This window comes from Balaenoptera physalus (genome assembly GCF_965194825.1).
Source record: "Balaenoptera physalus genome assembly, chromosome: 2".
NCBI lineage: Eukaryota > Metazoa > Chordata > Mammalia > Artiodactyla > Balaenopteridae > Balaenoptera > Balaenoptera physalus.
Genome location: NC_138883.1, coordinates 159,318,897 through 159,336,617, shown reverse-complemented (window position 1 = coordinate 159,336,617; position 17,721 = coordinate 159,318,897). Strand labels below are relative to the sequence as shown.

Here is a 17,721-nt window from a genome sequence, read left to right as displayed (position 1 = left end):
ACCATGACAGACTCGGGGTCCTTCTTAGGGACGCGTGTGCTGAGCTAGATGGAACACGTGGCTTTCAAACCTTTCTCTTCCAGCACTTCTACCTGCTGTTCAACTGAAGTAACACTTCAAGTATGCATGACACCGTGCATAAACATACTGTTCCAAATGCAAGAGGGGTTACGAGTAAAGAAACTGTTCCTACTTTGCAGGACTCACTATCTAGAAGGTGAGAGACAAGTGCCCAAACAACCAGCCCGCAAAGGAAATAAGTGTTTTAGAAGAAGTAAGAAGAAGGTACTTTGACAGTACAGGAGGGCGGACGTGAGGCATTGATGGACCATTGCTTCCCGGCTCAGCGGTTCCTCTTTCCCTCCAGTCCGCCCTCAGGGAGCTTCTAATACAGCTCCTTACCAAGGAGCCTGCGTGTGACCCAGGTTTAGAATGAGGTGCGTATTTATATTAGAAATACATTGTGGAAGCAATTAATTGTTTCCAGAAGGCTTCATGGTGGAGATGACATTTGCACTGATTCTTAAGAGATAAGTATGAGACTACTAAAAGCAAGTTTTATTAATTACTAGAAAAATTTTTTTTTTACTGCTGCTTAATCTATGGAAAGCAGTACAAACTATACTTTTCATAATGTGCATTAAAAACACCAATTTTATACCTACTCATGAATCTTCCCAACCATTGACACTGTAATAAAGGAGTGATGTAGGAGGTTTTCACAGGAGGAAATTGGAGAGAAGATATTCAAGGCAGAGCAGCCAGTAGGTTTAACAAAGGCAAGAAGGCCGACAGTGTGTTTGGGAGGAGGCAGAATCCCGATTTTGCTGGAGGGTAGGCTGCTGGGGGCTGGGGGGCCGTGGCAGTTCTGGGGAGAAAGGATGGAGGCAGGTCAGGGAGCTCCCTGAAGGCCATGCTAAAGAGTTTGTCCTGCTCTAGTTGAAACTACAGTGAACTGCGTGGAAAGTGTCTGAACCGAGCTGTTGGCTTTGTTAACAGTGTGCAAGATGGAGCTGGTGGCGGCGCTGATGGGACAAAGGGAGCTTCACCCAGGGGGTGTCAGGTCAGTGGGAGGGGAAAAAAGACGTTTCAGAGAGCGAACCGACTGGACACGGTGACTGATGAGATGACAGTGAACCCGAGGCTGGCTGCAAAGGTCACTTCACCGGCTGAGCCTGGGTCAGTGAGAGGGGGAGGGTGTCTCACGGGGATGGGAGGCGGCGGGAACAGGTTTCTGGAAGAAGGTTGGCTTCAGACTCCCCGAGGTCGTGGCATCACCCGGCAGCCTGGGGAGATGGCCTCTCCCAGCGCCCTCTGTCTATCTGTGCCTCTCTCCGGGCCCCATCAGACTCCACCCTGTAACTACTGCCCCCACGTGTGACGGCTTGGACGGGGCAGTGCAGGCCCAGCTCATTTTCATGGACTTGCCCTGCCAAGCAGAAGGCTCCAGAATGTGGGCTAAGTCTGCCTGTGAATCCATCTCTTCCCACGATGCGAGTTCTCGTGTGACACGCGTGCAGAGACACTTCGCGGGGGGACAAAAGCCTCTCGTAACACTGAAGGGCTCTGGGATGACTCGGGGGATAACGTCCGGGTCCCCACCACTCAGCCAGCCTGGTGACAGCGGTGGGTGACACTGGAGGGGACCACTTGCTGGCCCTCCTTAATGTGAGGAGCCCGGGAAAGGTCTGAATCCCATGGAAACACCCCCGGTCTCTGTTCCCCTCAAAGAGTCCACAAGGAAGCTTCACAGCCTGCAAGGAGGCGGGCCGCGTCTTGAAGATGGGAAAAAATACTGCCTAGACTTCAGAGTGAAAACTATGCGATAAGCCAATGGTAGGAACGGAAAAATGCTCCCTACCATTTTAAAATGCCTTCCACTGCCGACAGAAATTATCTATTATCCTGAAGTGTTCACTTGACTGAGTGCACTTACAGAAGCATTTGGAGAATTTTAAAACATCCTTTTATAAAAAAAAAAGAAAATAGAAGAAGGTCAGTGGAATAATGTGGTACATGAATGCAACATCATGTTTCAGACAGAAAATGCCAGAGAAATGTTCGCGTGTGGTAATGATAACCCTCCTGCCCAAGTTCTCAGAATTACCAGGCAAAGGCAACAAATCTACAAGCTGGGGAGAAGACAGATATTATTATCTTTCTTTAAGACCTAGCCACATGCCTCACAGACAATTTGCCTCTTTATACCAATATCGAGACTCATGCCTCAAAAACAGGTTGAAAATTGGGTAAGGAGAAATGATCCAAGAATTAATTAACTAAATAGGAGATTAGAAGTAAACAAAGGAAAAATTATCATATCAAAATAAAAGACAAGAAATACAATTAAATTAGGCTTCAAAAGACCTCAGAGAAACTCATTAAAGGCATAATATGCATTTACCTGGTTTTTATTTTTTCATGATTTAATTTCTAACTTTATTCCCTACCATCTGATAATTGCAAGAAACACTTATTCTAACCGTGGGCAACTGAGACGATTTTAATGTTTATTTCAAGGCCAGGAGACAAAGAAACCTATTTATTGCCGAAGGGGATTTTTTTTTTTTTAAATTAATGCTTAATCTTTTATGTCTTAAAGCATAGACTGTTTAAAATCATTTATAATAATGCTGTAGGGAGCTTGTTCCTGGGTGTGCAAAATTGAAATGATAAATTTACAATTATTAAAAAAATAAATAGTTTTGAGGACTGAGTTGTCCCTTTACTTTCTAGATGGATTTGCCTGAAGCGTAAGAGACATCTTTAAAAACAGGGTAAAAACAAGGCCTGTGCAGGAGGGTGGGCTGAAGCTTTGATTCACTTTACAGTTTGAATGGACTGGTTCACGGTTCAACTGGAAGCCCTGTTTTTCATTATTTAAAAAATAAAAAATCACATTGGCCTTGGGACCAGCTTTCCATCCCTTTTATTTCCTGGGAAATTGCTCTGATGAAGTGGAGAGTCATGAATTCTTACTAACCACCTTTCCTGTGACTTTGAAAGAGTCCCTGATGGAAATTAGACAAATAATTTACTTGCACTTAAACGCCAGATTTTTTTTAGTTACACTTAAGAAAAATAATTGAAACGTAGATTTAAATCGTTTCTGCTGCTACACTTCAGGATTCTAATCAAATACTTTCAGCTCTTATGCAAAGCATTCCTCAACAGAGAAGAGAAAAACCACTCTCCCTGACACCTCCGTTGGCAGAATTTCCAGAAGGGCCAGACACCACGTTAAGAGCAGAGGGAAGGACGCTTGGCTGAGGTGGGAAGAAAGAAAATGCATCTCAGGACACATTTTCCCTTTCATTCAGGTCTCAGGAAAAAGCTGAAAATGGTCAAATATGTTTCAAGTTCCTTAAATATTCTGGCTATCTTCTTAGGCTGTTTTGAGTGCCCTGCATTTTAAGAAGGTCACTATGTATTTGTGCTCCTGACCACACTGGATGGAACGGATCCATGTACACGGCCCTTCTCTCTTACCCCTCACCCTTCACCTCTCACCTCTCCCTCCGCCCCTGCTCAGCACCACGCCTTCCACGTGAGCCTGTGATCGTGCCAGGCCTCCTCCTGCCCCACAGCCTGTACTTGCTCTGTCCTCTGCCTGGACACCCTTTCTCTGGACTATCTACGTGCTTCCTTCACTTTCCTCAGGTTTCTGCTCAAACGCCACCTTTCCAGAGGGGGAAAGCCTTCTTCAACCCCTTCCACTCTCTCCATCTTATCCTGCCCGGTCTCTCTGTTCACAGCGCTTGCCTGGAACACAAGTGGCACACACGACTTCTCATTGTCCGAGCTCGCCTAACAGCCGGGGAGACTCCCGGGGGCGGGGAGTGTATATATCCATTCACTGCTGTGTCCCCAGCACCCAGGCCAGCGCCTAAGGCTATACAGACGCTCAAAAGCACTAGCCGTCAATTACAGCATCGACACTGATCAGCTGACAGACACTTTTGCACTTGGCTTCTTAAACCGACGAGCCTTCTTAACGGAGAACAAAACGTTCGAGTATCAATTCTGATTCTCTGGAACGTCCTGGGCACATTCCTGCCCAGACATCACAACGGAAGAATATATTTTCGTAAAGTCGAATGAACCTTGCCAAGCAAACAACAGGCCACATACCCTTAACCAAAATGTCCATCACGAGAATGGTCACTTCTGGAACAGCAGAATAATTTCAGTGTAACTACAATAGTAAACTCTTTAAGGGCTGACGGGCCAAACGGTGGACTCTGGCTCCTTCCCATATAAGGAAAAGAGTCTTCATAGAAAAGAGAGTTTTCTTTTTTCTCCACCTTGTTACCAACCATGTGGTGAGTTTCTGCTGGTTACTCTAAATACAAGGGAGTCAAGGCTGAAAGCCAAGGTTGGAAACATTACAGTCATTTACTTTTGCCAAAATAAAGTTAATATTGCTTTCTCTTTAAAAAAAAAAAAAAAAGCCTATCTTCTTCCTTTTCATATGAACAATTAAAAAAGCATTCAGATTTTGAGGGATGTTTAGTTGTTTCACTCCAAACAAAATATAGTTAAAAATACCAGCTGCTGACTAAAGATCCATGTATAAACGTATAAAATCCATGTACAATGCTCTGTGATGTTTTTCAATTTTTATTGGAGTAGAGTTGATTTACAATGTTGTGTTAGTTTCAGGTGTACGGAGTCTGTGCTGGTTTAATGTCATCTTTTCATAGTCCTCACAGGGAGACGATAATTCTCACTTAAAAAACACTTTTCAAGCTGATTTCTAAAACAGATACATTAGTGAGGTCAAATATTTAATTTGTTTTTAAGAAAAAAAATCACTACTATTTTCATAAGCGGGAATATACCATGTCAAAAATGTGTATGTCTTAAAAAGGATTTAAATAACCAGTTTATGTTTTGCATTAGAGTTATAACTTAATGTCTTGAAAAAAACAACAAAGCTGATGTCTCAGGAATATTATCTGTTGCATGAAATGAGGCCCACATGTAGTCATGGTACTTTTTTTTTTTTTTTTTTTCATGGTACATTTTTGAAGACATTTCAAGAATGAAGGCAATGTCCCATGTGCTGTTGCTTTGAGATGAGGTGGAGGACACAACGTCCAGCCTCTCCTAAATATCTCTTAGGTTTCTCCCTCAAAACTGTACTCAGAAGGAAATGTGTTAGAAACACAATGTTTTGTAAACAAATCAAGGGCTGTGGCAGCTTCACTGCTCCCTGAAGTTGGAAGCCTTAACAAAGCTGGTCTGCCAGGTGCTGTAGCTTTCCTTCTCCATTTTTCTGAAAGAAATGTCCACACTATGACATAAAAGTGTGTTGGACAGTTAGCTCATCTTTTGGGAGCAGCCAATAGAGGGCCCTGGGGATTCCAGTTAGAAGGGGGCTTGGAAGTTGTTCAGGCCAACTCCTCCACGTACCAGAGGAGAAGGTGAGATCATCCATCAAGGCCCAGAAAACACAGAGAGGAAGGCAAGCCAGCAAAACGCTTCTTAAAAAACAAATCCCGGTGTCTAAGCAACCACATTAAGTCTGGCTCCTATGCAAAAGAAAACGGCATCTGCCTTTGAATAAGGCAACAGAATTTCTAAGGGGGGGGGGAAAAGAAAAAAAAAAACACTTTAAATGACATGGCCCAGAATGGGACCACAAAGGAACAACAAAGATGGTCCCCTCTAGGCCACGGTGTTGAAAATCAAATGTAAAGGATGGAGCTGGTGTGAAGTATCATGACGAAGATGATTCCGGATTTTGAGATTTAACAGAGAATTCTTAGATTGCTAAACCAAAACCAAAAACACAACCAAAAAAACAGGAGAAAAGAGCATTCCTGAGAGACTGAGCTCCTCATCATGGGGAAACCTCGCGAGGACTGAAGCGACAGCACATTTTTCAAACAAAATGAATGTGCGAGAATCAATACCAGGGTGGACTCCCTCGCAAAACTTTTTTTCTCATTTTATCCTTGGAGGATAAAAACACACACGCTCAAACTTTTGTTTCTTTAAAAGATATACGCACCCCTATGTTCACAGCAGCACTATTTACAATAGCCAAGACATGGCAACAACCTAAATGCCCATCGACAGAGGAAGGGATAAAGAAGAGGTGGTGAACATTACTCAGCCATAAAAAAGAACAAAATGATGCCATTTGCAGCAACATGGACGGACCTAGAGATGATCATGCTAAGTGAAGTAAGTCAGAGAGAGAAAGACAAATACCACATGATATCACCTATATATGTAGAATCTGAAATACGACACAAATGAACCTATCTGTGAAACAGACTCACAGACATAGAGAACAGACTTGTGGTTGCCAACGGGGGAGCTGGGGAGGAATGGATTGGGAGTTTGGGATTAGCAGGTGCAAACTATTATATACAGAATGGATAAACAACAAGGTCCTACTGTACAGCACAGGGGACTACATTCAATAACCTGGGATAAACCATAATGGAAAAGAATATAAAAAAGAATGTATACATGTGTATAACTGAGTCATTTTGCTGTGCAGCAGAAATTAACACTGTAAATTAACTATACTTCAACAACAAAAAAATAAATTAAAAACAGGCAAACAAAAAAGGAAATTAAACAAGTAATTAAGCCCGGTGCCCGGCTCCGTCTGGACGCGTCCACCCTGCATTTGGCATTGACCCCCGCGTCCTGTCTCCCAGAGGCAGGATGACCCCTTACCGGGACTGGTGAGGGCTCCCAGGGCGCTGCTCGTGGTGGAGAGAGGATTTGCATTGGTGGTAGTGGCTGAGGACTGGGCTGCGGCTGCAGCCGCCGCCAGCGTTGCCAGGTTCTGTAACTGTAAAGCATTCATGCCTGCGGGGGGGAAGAGAGAGGCAACGTCAGCAATAGGCCCACTTCGCCCGTTTCCAGAAAGAGAGGGCAGGGGACATGGGCAGAGAGCTCCGGGATGGCACACTCGCTCCAGCTGCCCTGGGGACTCGTGTGTCACCACGCAGCCTGTGCCAACCCAGCACCCTCTTCCCAAACGCCTCCTCCCAGGCTGCGCAGGGCCTTCCACCTCGTGGCTGTCAAGAAACTGTGAGATCCGGGCTTGGACAGCTGGAGTTTCAGGGGAAACTCTCCATCCCTAAACTCGACAGGTGCACGTACGAGGTATTACAGAAGAAATGATGTTTTATTGCTCTGAAGCTGCACTGGTTCAGCTTTCTGGCTCTATCAGCTGTGTGACTCTGCACAAATTTCTTAATCTCTCTGTTTCTTGCTTCCTGAGTCAGTGGTAACAGTTACTGTACCTTCCCTCACATGGTGGTTGTGCAGATTAAATAACTCGATGAATGAATATTACCCAGCATAGTAACTGGCACAGTGTAAGCCCCCAATAAATGTCAGCAACTACTGTTGCTGTTACTATTATCATCGACCCTGAACTTCTCTCTCCAGGTTTATTTTGAATGTGAACTTGAAATCGCGTCCATGGCAGGAACTCAAACAATATTTGCTGAATAAAAGAATGAAAAGAAGTGGCAATGCCATAATATTTTTATTTGTAAAATATTTGTGTTTGCATTTTAAACGTATTTGTATCTGAAAGAGGAACTACTTTTTAGCTAGAATGAATCGAGGACTAACGAAAATTAAGAAATGAATAGCAGAGAGAAAGGAAACTCTGCTGAGAGGTCTGGGGCTGATCCGTCATGGGGGTGCTGGCCGGGCCCTGGGGGGCTCGGGTCTGGAGTCTGTGCTGTGTACACTTTTAGTCTCTTTTCTCCCCCTCCTTCTGCTTCTCAATCCAAAGGTTCTCTGCACAAAGTCTTTTTCCGTGATTCACTTTACCCCCACATACATTCAAGAAGCAGGAAACAATGGTCCTCTCCTCAAACAGAGGAATTTTATACAGAAAGATATTGGAGTTAAGTCATCAGCTTAATTTTACCTTCTTCTTATGTCTCAAATCCGGGTACTCAATACATGGCTACTGAGCAAATATAACCTGCTTTATAACCGGAGACAGTGGTCTGACAACAGTGCTGGGTGGGGATGGGGGGGTGGATGGAGGGGCAAGAGAACTTTCTAGCAACACACCTGCGAAGCCCCCGGCCACCATGTGGAGCCCTGTCTCAGCTTGGCTCGGAGCCCGGCTGCCAGGCTCACTTACCCTGCTCCTCTGTCCTGGCTGCTTCAGTCAGGACTTATTTCTACTCAGAAAAGAGTTCCCCGAGTCCATGCTGCAAAATGGGTTCTCATTTTGCTCAAAATGATACTCTACCTTCTTCCAGGAGGCACCCAGTCCTGTGGCTTACGGTAAAAGCCAGCACCTGTTTCTCAAACCCACGGAGCTCCTGGGGATGCTGAGAAGCAGGACAAAGCACTGGGGGCATCCTGTGAACGTGACCCCGCTCCACCGAGCAGGGGACACTGGGAACAAAGCTCTCTCCTCCCCTCAGATCAGGGGTCAGACACGGTGGTTCTGATGAGACCCTGGGAGTGGAAAAAGCCCAGGGCCTATTTTTCCGGTTTGCTTGAGGAAAACGGAGCTGGGGGAACAGGGCTTGAGTGCAGACCCCATCGGACACTCCCCCTCCCGCCCCTACCCAGGGGGCGGCTCCTGCAAGCCCCTGACGCACTCATGCTGGCGTGAGCAGGGGCCGTGCTTGGGGCGATGCTGCTGGGGGTGTGTGTGTGTGTGAGGTGCACCAGCACGGACCTGCCAGGCTGCCACGGCCCCTCTAACGTGCTAAGGACGTGACGCAGCCGACCAGACACCGCCACCAACAGACGGCCGTGCAGACGAGAGGAGGGTTCAGCACCGACGTTGACGTCTGCGCGTCTGGCAACGTTAACGATCAGCCGAGCACCCTCCTGGGCCTGGGCCGGAGGGTCCCCCAGGGCACCTGCTCTGACCTGCCCGGCGGAGCCACGGCCCGATTCTGGGGCGGGAAGGGGCTCAGCCGGCTCACCGGGGTCAGAGCCTCACAGACCCTCCCGAGGCTGAGGCCCGTGCCCTGGGAGGGTGACTGACAGTCTGTGTCTCACGCGCACCTCCTGCGTGTTACCTGTGAACTCCCCCGTCGCTGTTCCGAACCCTTGCTGCGGTCACCCCCTCCTGCTTTCACATCGTTTGTACAGATTGCTGACCTTCACAACTAGATGCTAATAAGTTCCCTGAGGACCAAGATGCCTTATTCGCTTTCAATTCCAGACACACACACACGCGCACACACACATACACGCACGCACATGGCTACATTCACTCACATGCACACACACACACGGCTACATTCACTCACACGCACACACACACACGGCTACATTCACTCACACGCACACACACACACGGCTACATTCACTCACACGCACACGGCTACATTCACTCACACACACACACACACACACACGGCTACATTCACTCACATGCACACACACACGGCTACATTCACTCACACGCAACACACACGGCTACATTCACTCACACACACACACACACACACGGCTACATTCACACACACACACACACACACACACACACACACACACACACGGCTACATTCACTCATAGTAGGTGATGGGTGGATCCACGGAAGATGAATGAACAGGGCAACAAACAGCATGAAATGTTCCCGCGCTGCTATAAAGAGCGCTGTCTACAGACCCAAACGAGGTTTTTCTCTGTTCTTAGTTCTTTAGTATCTACAACAGCTTCAAATGTTGACTGTTTCCCTCAACCGTTAATCAATCCATTCTACAAATATTTATTAGGACCGTGAGCTTTCGTCATCTCATCCACTGACACTCAGCGCTGTCCCGGAGTCCCGCCGACCACGCTCGGGCTCTCTGTCCCACCGTCCTCTCCCTGTGTGTCCCCTTCCACCCCTCACCCGAGGGGCTGCCCTGCTCAGCCCCTCCCCGCCTCCACTGCCAAGGCCAGGCTCTGGGGCGCCACACTGGGCAGGGCCAACTCTGTCCAACCACCGCACTGCACTGAGGGGGAGAATACAGACCAAAGGAAGCAGAGATGAAGCCGGGAAGGAGAGGCCGTGGTGACCCCAGCATCTGAAGGAATGGGGGGCGCGGGAGTGGGGGGGAGTGTTAGACGGAGAGAAGCAGCAGCAGGAGGGCCCGCAGGCGCCACCGGTCAGCCGACAGTTACCACGTGGCCACGCCAGGCCAGACCCGGGGCCCCGCACCCAGAATTGAGTGGGGAAAACGACATTCCCCGCCCCGGGGATGCCGCTGGAGATCAGCGCAGAGGGGAGCCAGGGCCTGGGGGGAATCCGGTCCGTTTCTGGAAACAGGCCTGGATCCAGAAGCCCATTCTCATGCGTCTTTGGTGTTTGTTTGTTTTTTTTAGCATCTTTATTGGAGTATAATTGCTGGGCAGTGGTGTGTTAGTTTCTGCTTTATAACAAAGTGAATCAGCTGTACATATACATATGTTCCCATATCCCCTCCCTCTGGCGTCTTTGGTTTGACAGGGATGAGAAGAGGACAGGGAAGTGCCGGGTGGCGCGGAGCCGAGGAGGCCGGGCCGTCCTCCTAGCCTGTCCCTTTGTGGTCCTCCTTGCTGGCTCCGGGAGGCCCCCCTTCCTCTCCTCCTCACTTTTCTGGGTGCAGTCCTGTTCCCAGCCCTGACCCCGACATTCCTCCCTTCAACCTGTCCTGTGTTCCTCGGGCCTGGAAGGCACAGCTCTCCCTGCTGGTGACAACAGTGACAAGGACCCCGTTCACTGGAGGCAGCACGGGCTCCGCCTCCAGGACATCTGGGCTCCAATCGGGCTCGGCCTCCCCTCTGCCAGCCTCCCTGGCCTTGAGCACATGAACCGTCTGCCTCTTGCATTTCTTGGCTGTGAAGTAGGTGTAAAACTGAATGGACCTCGAGGGTAAAGAGAGTAAATGCTTCGTACACTTGAAGCTAAAGAACAACTCCCAGGGCAGAGCGGACTCTATCAGCTGGATAATCACAACAGTATTACCCCCCAGTAATGAGGATAATGGTACCAAAGACAAAGCATGTGCCGGACACGCTAATCACGCTCAGTTAGTATCTGTAACAAACCCACGTGATGTTGGCACTCTTGCTGTCCTACGTGCCACAGAGAACGTGGGGGGTCAGAGCCCTGGGGACAGAAGGCTGGTTCTCGGTCCCTCCCTGCCCCCGAGCCTCCCCACGCCTGTGCCTCTGTCCCTCCTGGTTCCCACCTGGGAAGTGTGGGGGGGGGATGGGGAGGCAGTGAGAGGAGGGAAGGGGTGACGAACACAGGGCTTCACAGGAAAGGGGCCGGGACATCAGATGTAAATGTCCACTGGCTCCGAACACTTGCCCACCGTGGCCCTGCTCCTCCTGATGGAATCTCAGCAGAGAACAGCTGTGGGTGAGAGACGCCGCCCGGCATGCGCGTGCGTGGGTCCTGGTTAGCAGGAGCCCAGGGTCCAAGGACGTGTGTACAATGGTGCCCCTGCTTGGCTTCCGGGCACCTGAGCCCCAGAGGGCCTGGAAATGAACCTGTGATCTGCGTCAGCAGCTAAGAAACCAGCTAACCAGGCACTAGATCTTGTCTCGAACTCAATCAACCCTTCAGTTTCCTACTCTCATTTCCTCTCCCCTCCATGCTCAGAATCCAGACATTACAGACCTCGGCCCACGCATCCTCGGGGAACGGTGGGCCGCACCCTCTTCTGAACCCTGAGCGGGTCACGTGGCGGCTTGCCTCCTGCTTGTCACTTAACTCGGGCTCCTCACTGGAGCTCCCCTGATGAGATATGGGGGGGGGGGGTCTCTGAGCTCCCTGAAGTTTTATGAAAAAGCATGTGTATGATGCATGCACTTTTTTGGTAGCAGGTCCTAAGAAGCTGGAGGACTTCCAATGCCTCTAGATAGCCTAAAAGTGATGGATGTGAGTCCTGGTAGAAAACCATCGAACGAGAGGCCTGGGGTTGGTGGTGGCGACAAGAGGAATCGAGAAGAGATCAGAGCTCGGGAGTGATGGCGCAGAGAATGCAGAAAAAGGATGAAAGAAGATGGCTCTTTCTCCCCCTCAGGACCAAGATGTATACACAGTCAAGCCAAGGAAAGAAAACAAGACCAACCAGAGATTCTGCAAGAACGTGTGAGCTGGTGGCTGGCAGCAGGGCAGGTCCCATGAGGCTGGAGCTAGGAAACTGGGGGCAGCACGAACGTGGGGCTCGGCAGGTGCTCCTGCCCACCACCCGCGGGCCTCGCTGCGCCTGGACGTGGGCCATGGGGCCCCAGAGGCACCTGTTCCCTGCACGGTGTCCTTCTGTCCGGCCAGGTGGAGGCCCGAGGCCCATTCTCTAGTCCATCCCCCAGAAAGAAACCCTCCCAGGAGGGACACCCCTGCACCACCCCGGGCCTTGTGAGCACTGCTAACGTCGGCACATCACGGGGTACATGTGGGGTTCCGTGAGATCTTGGGCAGCTTTCGCGGGGCAGAATCTCTGGACTCTTCACCGACAGCAGCGCACGCCCTCGGTGACGGGTGTTTTGGCTCTTCCCGCCCCCGATGTCCCCTCCCCTCGCCTCCCCTCCCGTTTAGGGAAGGGGCTTGGGGGCCACGCTGCTGCTGGGAAAGGCGTCTGTCCCACGCTGGGAAAGCAGCTCGGAAGCTTCGTGCGGACACACCCCGAGTTTCATCCTCTACCTCCTCACTGCACCAGACTTTCCGGGTTCCCAGCAGCACCGTCTCTCCAGACCTCCAGCTGCTGCAGACTCAGCCCCTGGACGGGCAGAGTTACCCAGCAGGGCCCGGCCCGTCCTGGGCCCCCCAGGCTGTCTAAAAGGGGGCGTCTGCTTCTGCTGACTTTGAATTCACATTTCTGGTTGTTTCTCCGTCTGTTTCTGCTGTGAGCACAGCCTGTCCTGTCCTCCTCCTCAGTTCCTTTCACAGCGCCTCTGGTTTTCCACCCCCAGCCCATCTCATCGCGGCTCCTCCCACGCGAGGATCCTGAAAGGGCACCGGACGGGAGGCGTGGGGGTTGTGTGGGTGTGTGATGCTCGTCTGCTTTGGCAAATAGCTCTTCTCTGAGAAGAAAAACCACCCCCCATTTAACCTCACAAAGCACGCTGCTCGGATGGGCACTCGTCAAACCAGGGGTAACAATCTGGGTGACGAGAAATGCAAAACATTTAAATAAGTTTTAGGAAATCCGACAGTGTGCCGAGATCAAGAGGGCTAAAAAAAAAAAAAAAAATTGGGGGCATACAGGGCTTCAACTTTTCACTCATTACTCGGGAAAAGAAAACCCTTCTCCAAACGAAGAAATTATGTACCAAACAGATGCACATTATGCCTACTTGAAACTTAAGATTAAAAAAAAAATTATTTATAAGGAGAAGAGCATGAAAATTTAATTTAATGTTCACCTTAGGTAATTCTGTGTCTTATTGTTCGGGGCAATTACCATAAATCTGCATTTCAATAAGCGAGAACAGATGTCAGTTGTTACAAGCGCTTGCCAATCAGGTTTGTTAAAAAGTGACAGATGGGTGGTAATGGAACATTCTCAGAAGGCCTGTTAGCACTTTCGCAGGAAGTGGGGGTTTCGGAGGGTGCTTGGCTGTGGGAAGAACTTAGGGCCTTCGTGGGTCCAGTTTGCACACCCCCCCAAGTGTGTCCCTGACGTGAGGGTCTCAGCCTCCAATGCACAGTTTTTGCCGAAGTCTTCCCTCTTCTCCACTCGTCACAGACATTCCAAGCCCGCCTTTGCTGGGAGGGGATCTCCAACAGGTATGGTAGTTGCTATGTTGTTGTTTCGGGAAAATATTTGCCCTCTACGATTTCACTGTGACTTTGGAAACTTAGGCCAGATATTCTGGAAGCGAATTACTACCAGCTTTCCTGAATATCGTAAGTCAAGGGAAGCAGTTTTCCCTTGTTTATCACAAGATCCTCTTCTTTGGCCATCGCTTCTTAATCTCTGTAATCTCTTACAAACAACCCCTCACCCTTGAAAAATATTTCCCCTAACAAAAAACAATCCCCTCTTAATAAATTTGGAATGTTGTCCAGACTGAAAGGAGGAGGTCTTCCTGTGGCTGACTCTGAAGTGCTGCTTTTTGAGCAGTTTTGCGGTTCTCCTGCATTGTTTGTCGATGGCTCAGAGTTGTTTGTTATTTGGCCTCTTCAACCGTTCGTGCAGACCAGTCACCGAGGGAGGCTCATGTTGACAGAACACACCTGGATTTGTGGAGACACGGAGCGCTGTGTGACCATCTCGGGGGCCAAAGGGAGCTCGGGGTTTGGATCAGGCCAGTTTGTAATGTGGATCTGCCATTTATTAGCTTAGTGACTCTGGGCAAGTTTGTTAATTAACTTCTCTCTGCCTCAGTTGCCCCACCTGTAAAATGGGATGCTAATGGTCCCTATCTCATAAAGCTTTATGATATTTGGGAATTCTGTATCCTAATCCATATAATACCATTTCCTGGTCCTTGGGCTCACAGAACTTATTTGACCTTTTTGTACTTCAGTGTTCCCAACTGTTACGTAGTAACAAGTAGTGGTTTTGTCCTTGGCTGTGCTGTGAGGATAAACCCCATGATTATTTCAAGAAGCTCTGTGAAAAACAAACTTGTGCAATACTACCCTTGTTTTTCTAACACGATGCTTTTTTGAGATGATAGTTGTTATAAAGAAGTGAAAAACCGGAAAGCCACTTTCCCCTTAATTCCTTCTTCTTCAGGAAAAATCTAGACTCTTGGCCTGAACACAGACCCCATGTTTCTGAGATTTCAGAAATTCATGGAACAAATACCACAGTTGAGTGAGAAATGGACACATTTTTATCAGAAGTTATGAGAGGGAAAGTAAAATCAATCGACTGAAGGATGCACATAAAAGCAGTCAGCTTATAAAAATTTTATCCTAATCTATTTTCTGCTTTTTAAATTTCAGATTTAGTAAAGGTTCCCTTTTATAAAATCGTAAAACACGTCTGAAGTTATTTTCAATTTGAAAGGAAAATGGTAAGTTTTTTTTTTTTTTTTTGAAAAAAGAAGTATAGTTGATGTCTTATTCAATTTTATTGATGTAAGTACTTAGGAACTTGTCTCCTAATTTTTTTTTTTTCGTTCTTCTGTTTTTTTCCAGCTTTCTTTTATTTTCTTCTCAAACAGAAAATGTTTACTCATTCAAATGAGACATTTTAGACTCTAGGGAGACACCTCAATTTCCTGAAGGACAGACCATTCTGTTCTGAGAGCTGTTCACAACACGGTATCATTGTTTTCCGAAATGATGTTTCACTCTTTGGTGATGGTGCTCTCAGCTGCAGTACTCGAATTTTCCACGTGGCGTTTATTCTCCGGCCCTGGAGGACATGAACGCGGCATCTGAATTGCGGAGGTGCCCGCTCTCACTCTGCCACAATCTCACTCAAGTTACAAGCATCGTAAGCCCAGGGGTGCTTTGGGATGAACCACCTCTCAGGCTCCTTCATGTTGCTTCCACCGTGTATGTCAGTACCACGCGCTGTGTAACACGTATGACGTTGTACCAACTCACTGATCCCAAATCTTTGACAACTCATTCATGAAGATACAGTCGTTAGGTTATGGAATGGTCTGTGGCTTAGACGTCGGGCTAAAGTCAAATTTCTTAATTAAAAAACCAGGTATTTCACTTAAGCTTCATTGGGACTGTATCCAACACATAAATTTGCACCTGCCGAATTATAAGTTTACTTACTTGTCCACGCAAAAACAGTCACAAGTGCCACTGAGAGGAGTGAGGGCTGAGGCCACGCCTTCTTGGAGCATCAGTGATTCAGAGGTGAGGGGGGAGGGGAAGGAAGAGAGGGTTTTTAGGGGAACGCGGAAGAGGGCCCCCCCCAACACGTCGGTGCGCTGGGGAAACATCCTCCAAGAAGGGGCCTCTATGATCCACCCACTTTCTGAGACTGGTTTAGGTGGCTGAAGGTGACAAAAGTTAAGCCGTACTCTTGGGAGAAGATGACAGAGCAGGGGGCCAAGAGCACTTGGTTGAAAAAAATACCCCAAACCACGATGCTTCCATCAGTTGGGATGATGATATCTGATTTTCCACAGGAATGAAGGGTACTTGGTATAGAAATGGCCAAGCAGGCAGAACCCTGACATCCATGTCCTTGGTCCTCACTACTCGAGGTGACAGTGGAAAATGGGCCGCTCGGCCTTCGCATGCACAGCCTGGGCAGCCTCGGTGCTGAATTTAATGCCGAAGGTTCGAGAAAGGGGTATTTTGGAAAGCCGAGCGCATTTACAGACCACCTTTAAATTAGCCATCTGCCCCACGCACCTTCTAAGGTGATTCCCAGATACCCTCCGTTTTTAAACGAGCACACGGCATGCGGATGCTACCATCCTGACCTGACCTGGCGAGCCACGGGCGCCTGTGGCCTAATGAAGAGTGACAAGGCGCTCCGTCCACCCGAGAAGACATGCCTGGCAATAGCCTCAGGACCCAGTGACCCTCTTTGCATAATTCAACTGTGGGAACGGGAGAGCCTGAGGCTTCCTCTAAGGAAAGACTCTAATTCTGGATCTGGGTGGGTCCCTTCGATTAGAAGAAAAACAAATCTTGCATTGGTGGAAAATGCAACAAATCTCAGCATTTCTTTCAGAGCTTGCAATCTGGAAGGTTTCCTCTTTTTAAAACGTAGACAACCCTCTGAATATTTTAGTTCTGTCTGTCCAATCCCCTTCACAGAACTAAAAATAAATTAACTGTTCAAGGCGGTGCTCAGCTCCAAGGCCAGCTTCCCCAAAGGTAGTCGTCAACATCCTGCTGAATGATTTCACTACTTATTATTTTAACACGTATTTTTTTTCCCCTAATAATCCTAAAGCGTTATTACAACAGAACAAGCTGGGGGTACCAGCAGATTTAAAGCCCCACGGGTAACTGAGCACTGTTTTTACTGTAGGCGAGTATGTCCCATCAGACAAGTTACCATTAACCCTGGAGGCCACCACGCAAGGCTGGGCTGACAACAACCGGACGTACAGGAGCGGAAATCTGCGTGTGCTCGTTCCAAGTGTCTCCAGATCCATTCAAAGTGAGACAAGGAAAAAAAAACCCCACAAGGATATGCATGTGGGAGGGGGGAAAAAAAAAAAAAGAGAAAAATGGAGTTTTCATAGTGACAGATTAGGAAATCAGGCTTTTATTCTGCACATCCTGGGTCCATTTCATTGACTCAGGGTGTCCTTGATGAAAACAAACTGTGCTCGATTCTAATACGCCAAAAATCTGTTCTCCTTGCCTGCGCTCCCCTATCTTTTCGGAATCAAGCAAGGAAGAAGCTTCCTCACTGCTCCTCGCGGCAGGTTCCTGGCACCTGTGTTCTGATTCATCGTGCGGGCTGCCTTCCCCGGCCCCGTGGTGTGGGTTAGGATATGAGCCTGGAAGGTGACACAGCAGGACTGACCTTTCACTAATCACTGCCCCTCAGTTACTACTGACACAGCTCATAATAAAAAGAAATCCTTCATGAGCCGGCTTTCAAATCCAGTCCCACTTTGATTTTGCTCAAGAACAAAGATTCTACTTTCCCATAAAAGATTCGGATGCACAATTCTGTCTACTGGGGTTCTAAAGTTAAAAAAAAAAAAAAAAGGCACCCTGTTAATTGTCTGTGGTTATCAAGGGACTGCAAACGGTATCAGAGATAGGCCTGCAAGCCTGGCTTTCATTATGAAGGTCAAAACATTTTTATTGACTGCCTATTATTAAAATTTTAGCGGGATGT

At 48.2% G+C, this 17,721-nt stretch overlaps 1 protein-coding gene across 12 annotated transcripts in view; it reads right to left on the bottom strand.

The window, feature by feature from the left end:
• Positions 1–17,721, bottom strand: part of CELF2 (CUGBP Elav-like family member 2) — a 531,606-nt gene that overhangs the window by 41,516 nt on the left and 472,369 nt on the right. For all 12 annotated transcript variants that reach the window (XM_082449744.1, XM_082449743.1, XM_082449746.1 and 9 more), the window contains one exon: positions 6,697–6,831. In XM_082449744.1, the coding sequence (XP_082305870.1) occupies positions 6,697–6,831 (135 nt within the window). The remainder of the gene's footprint in view (positions 1–6,696; positions 6,832–17,721) is intronic.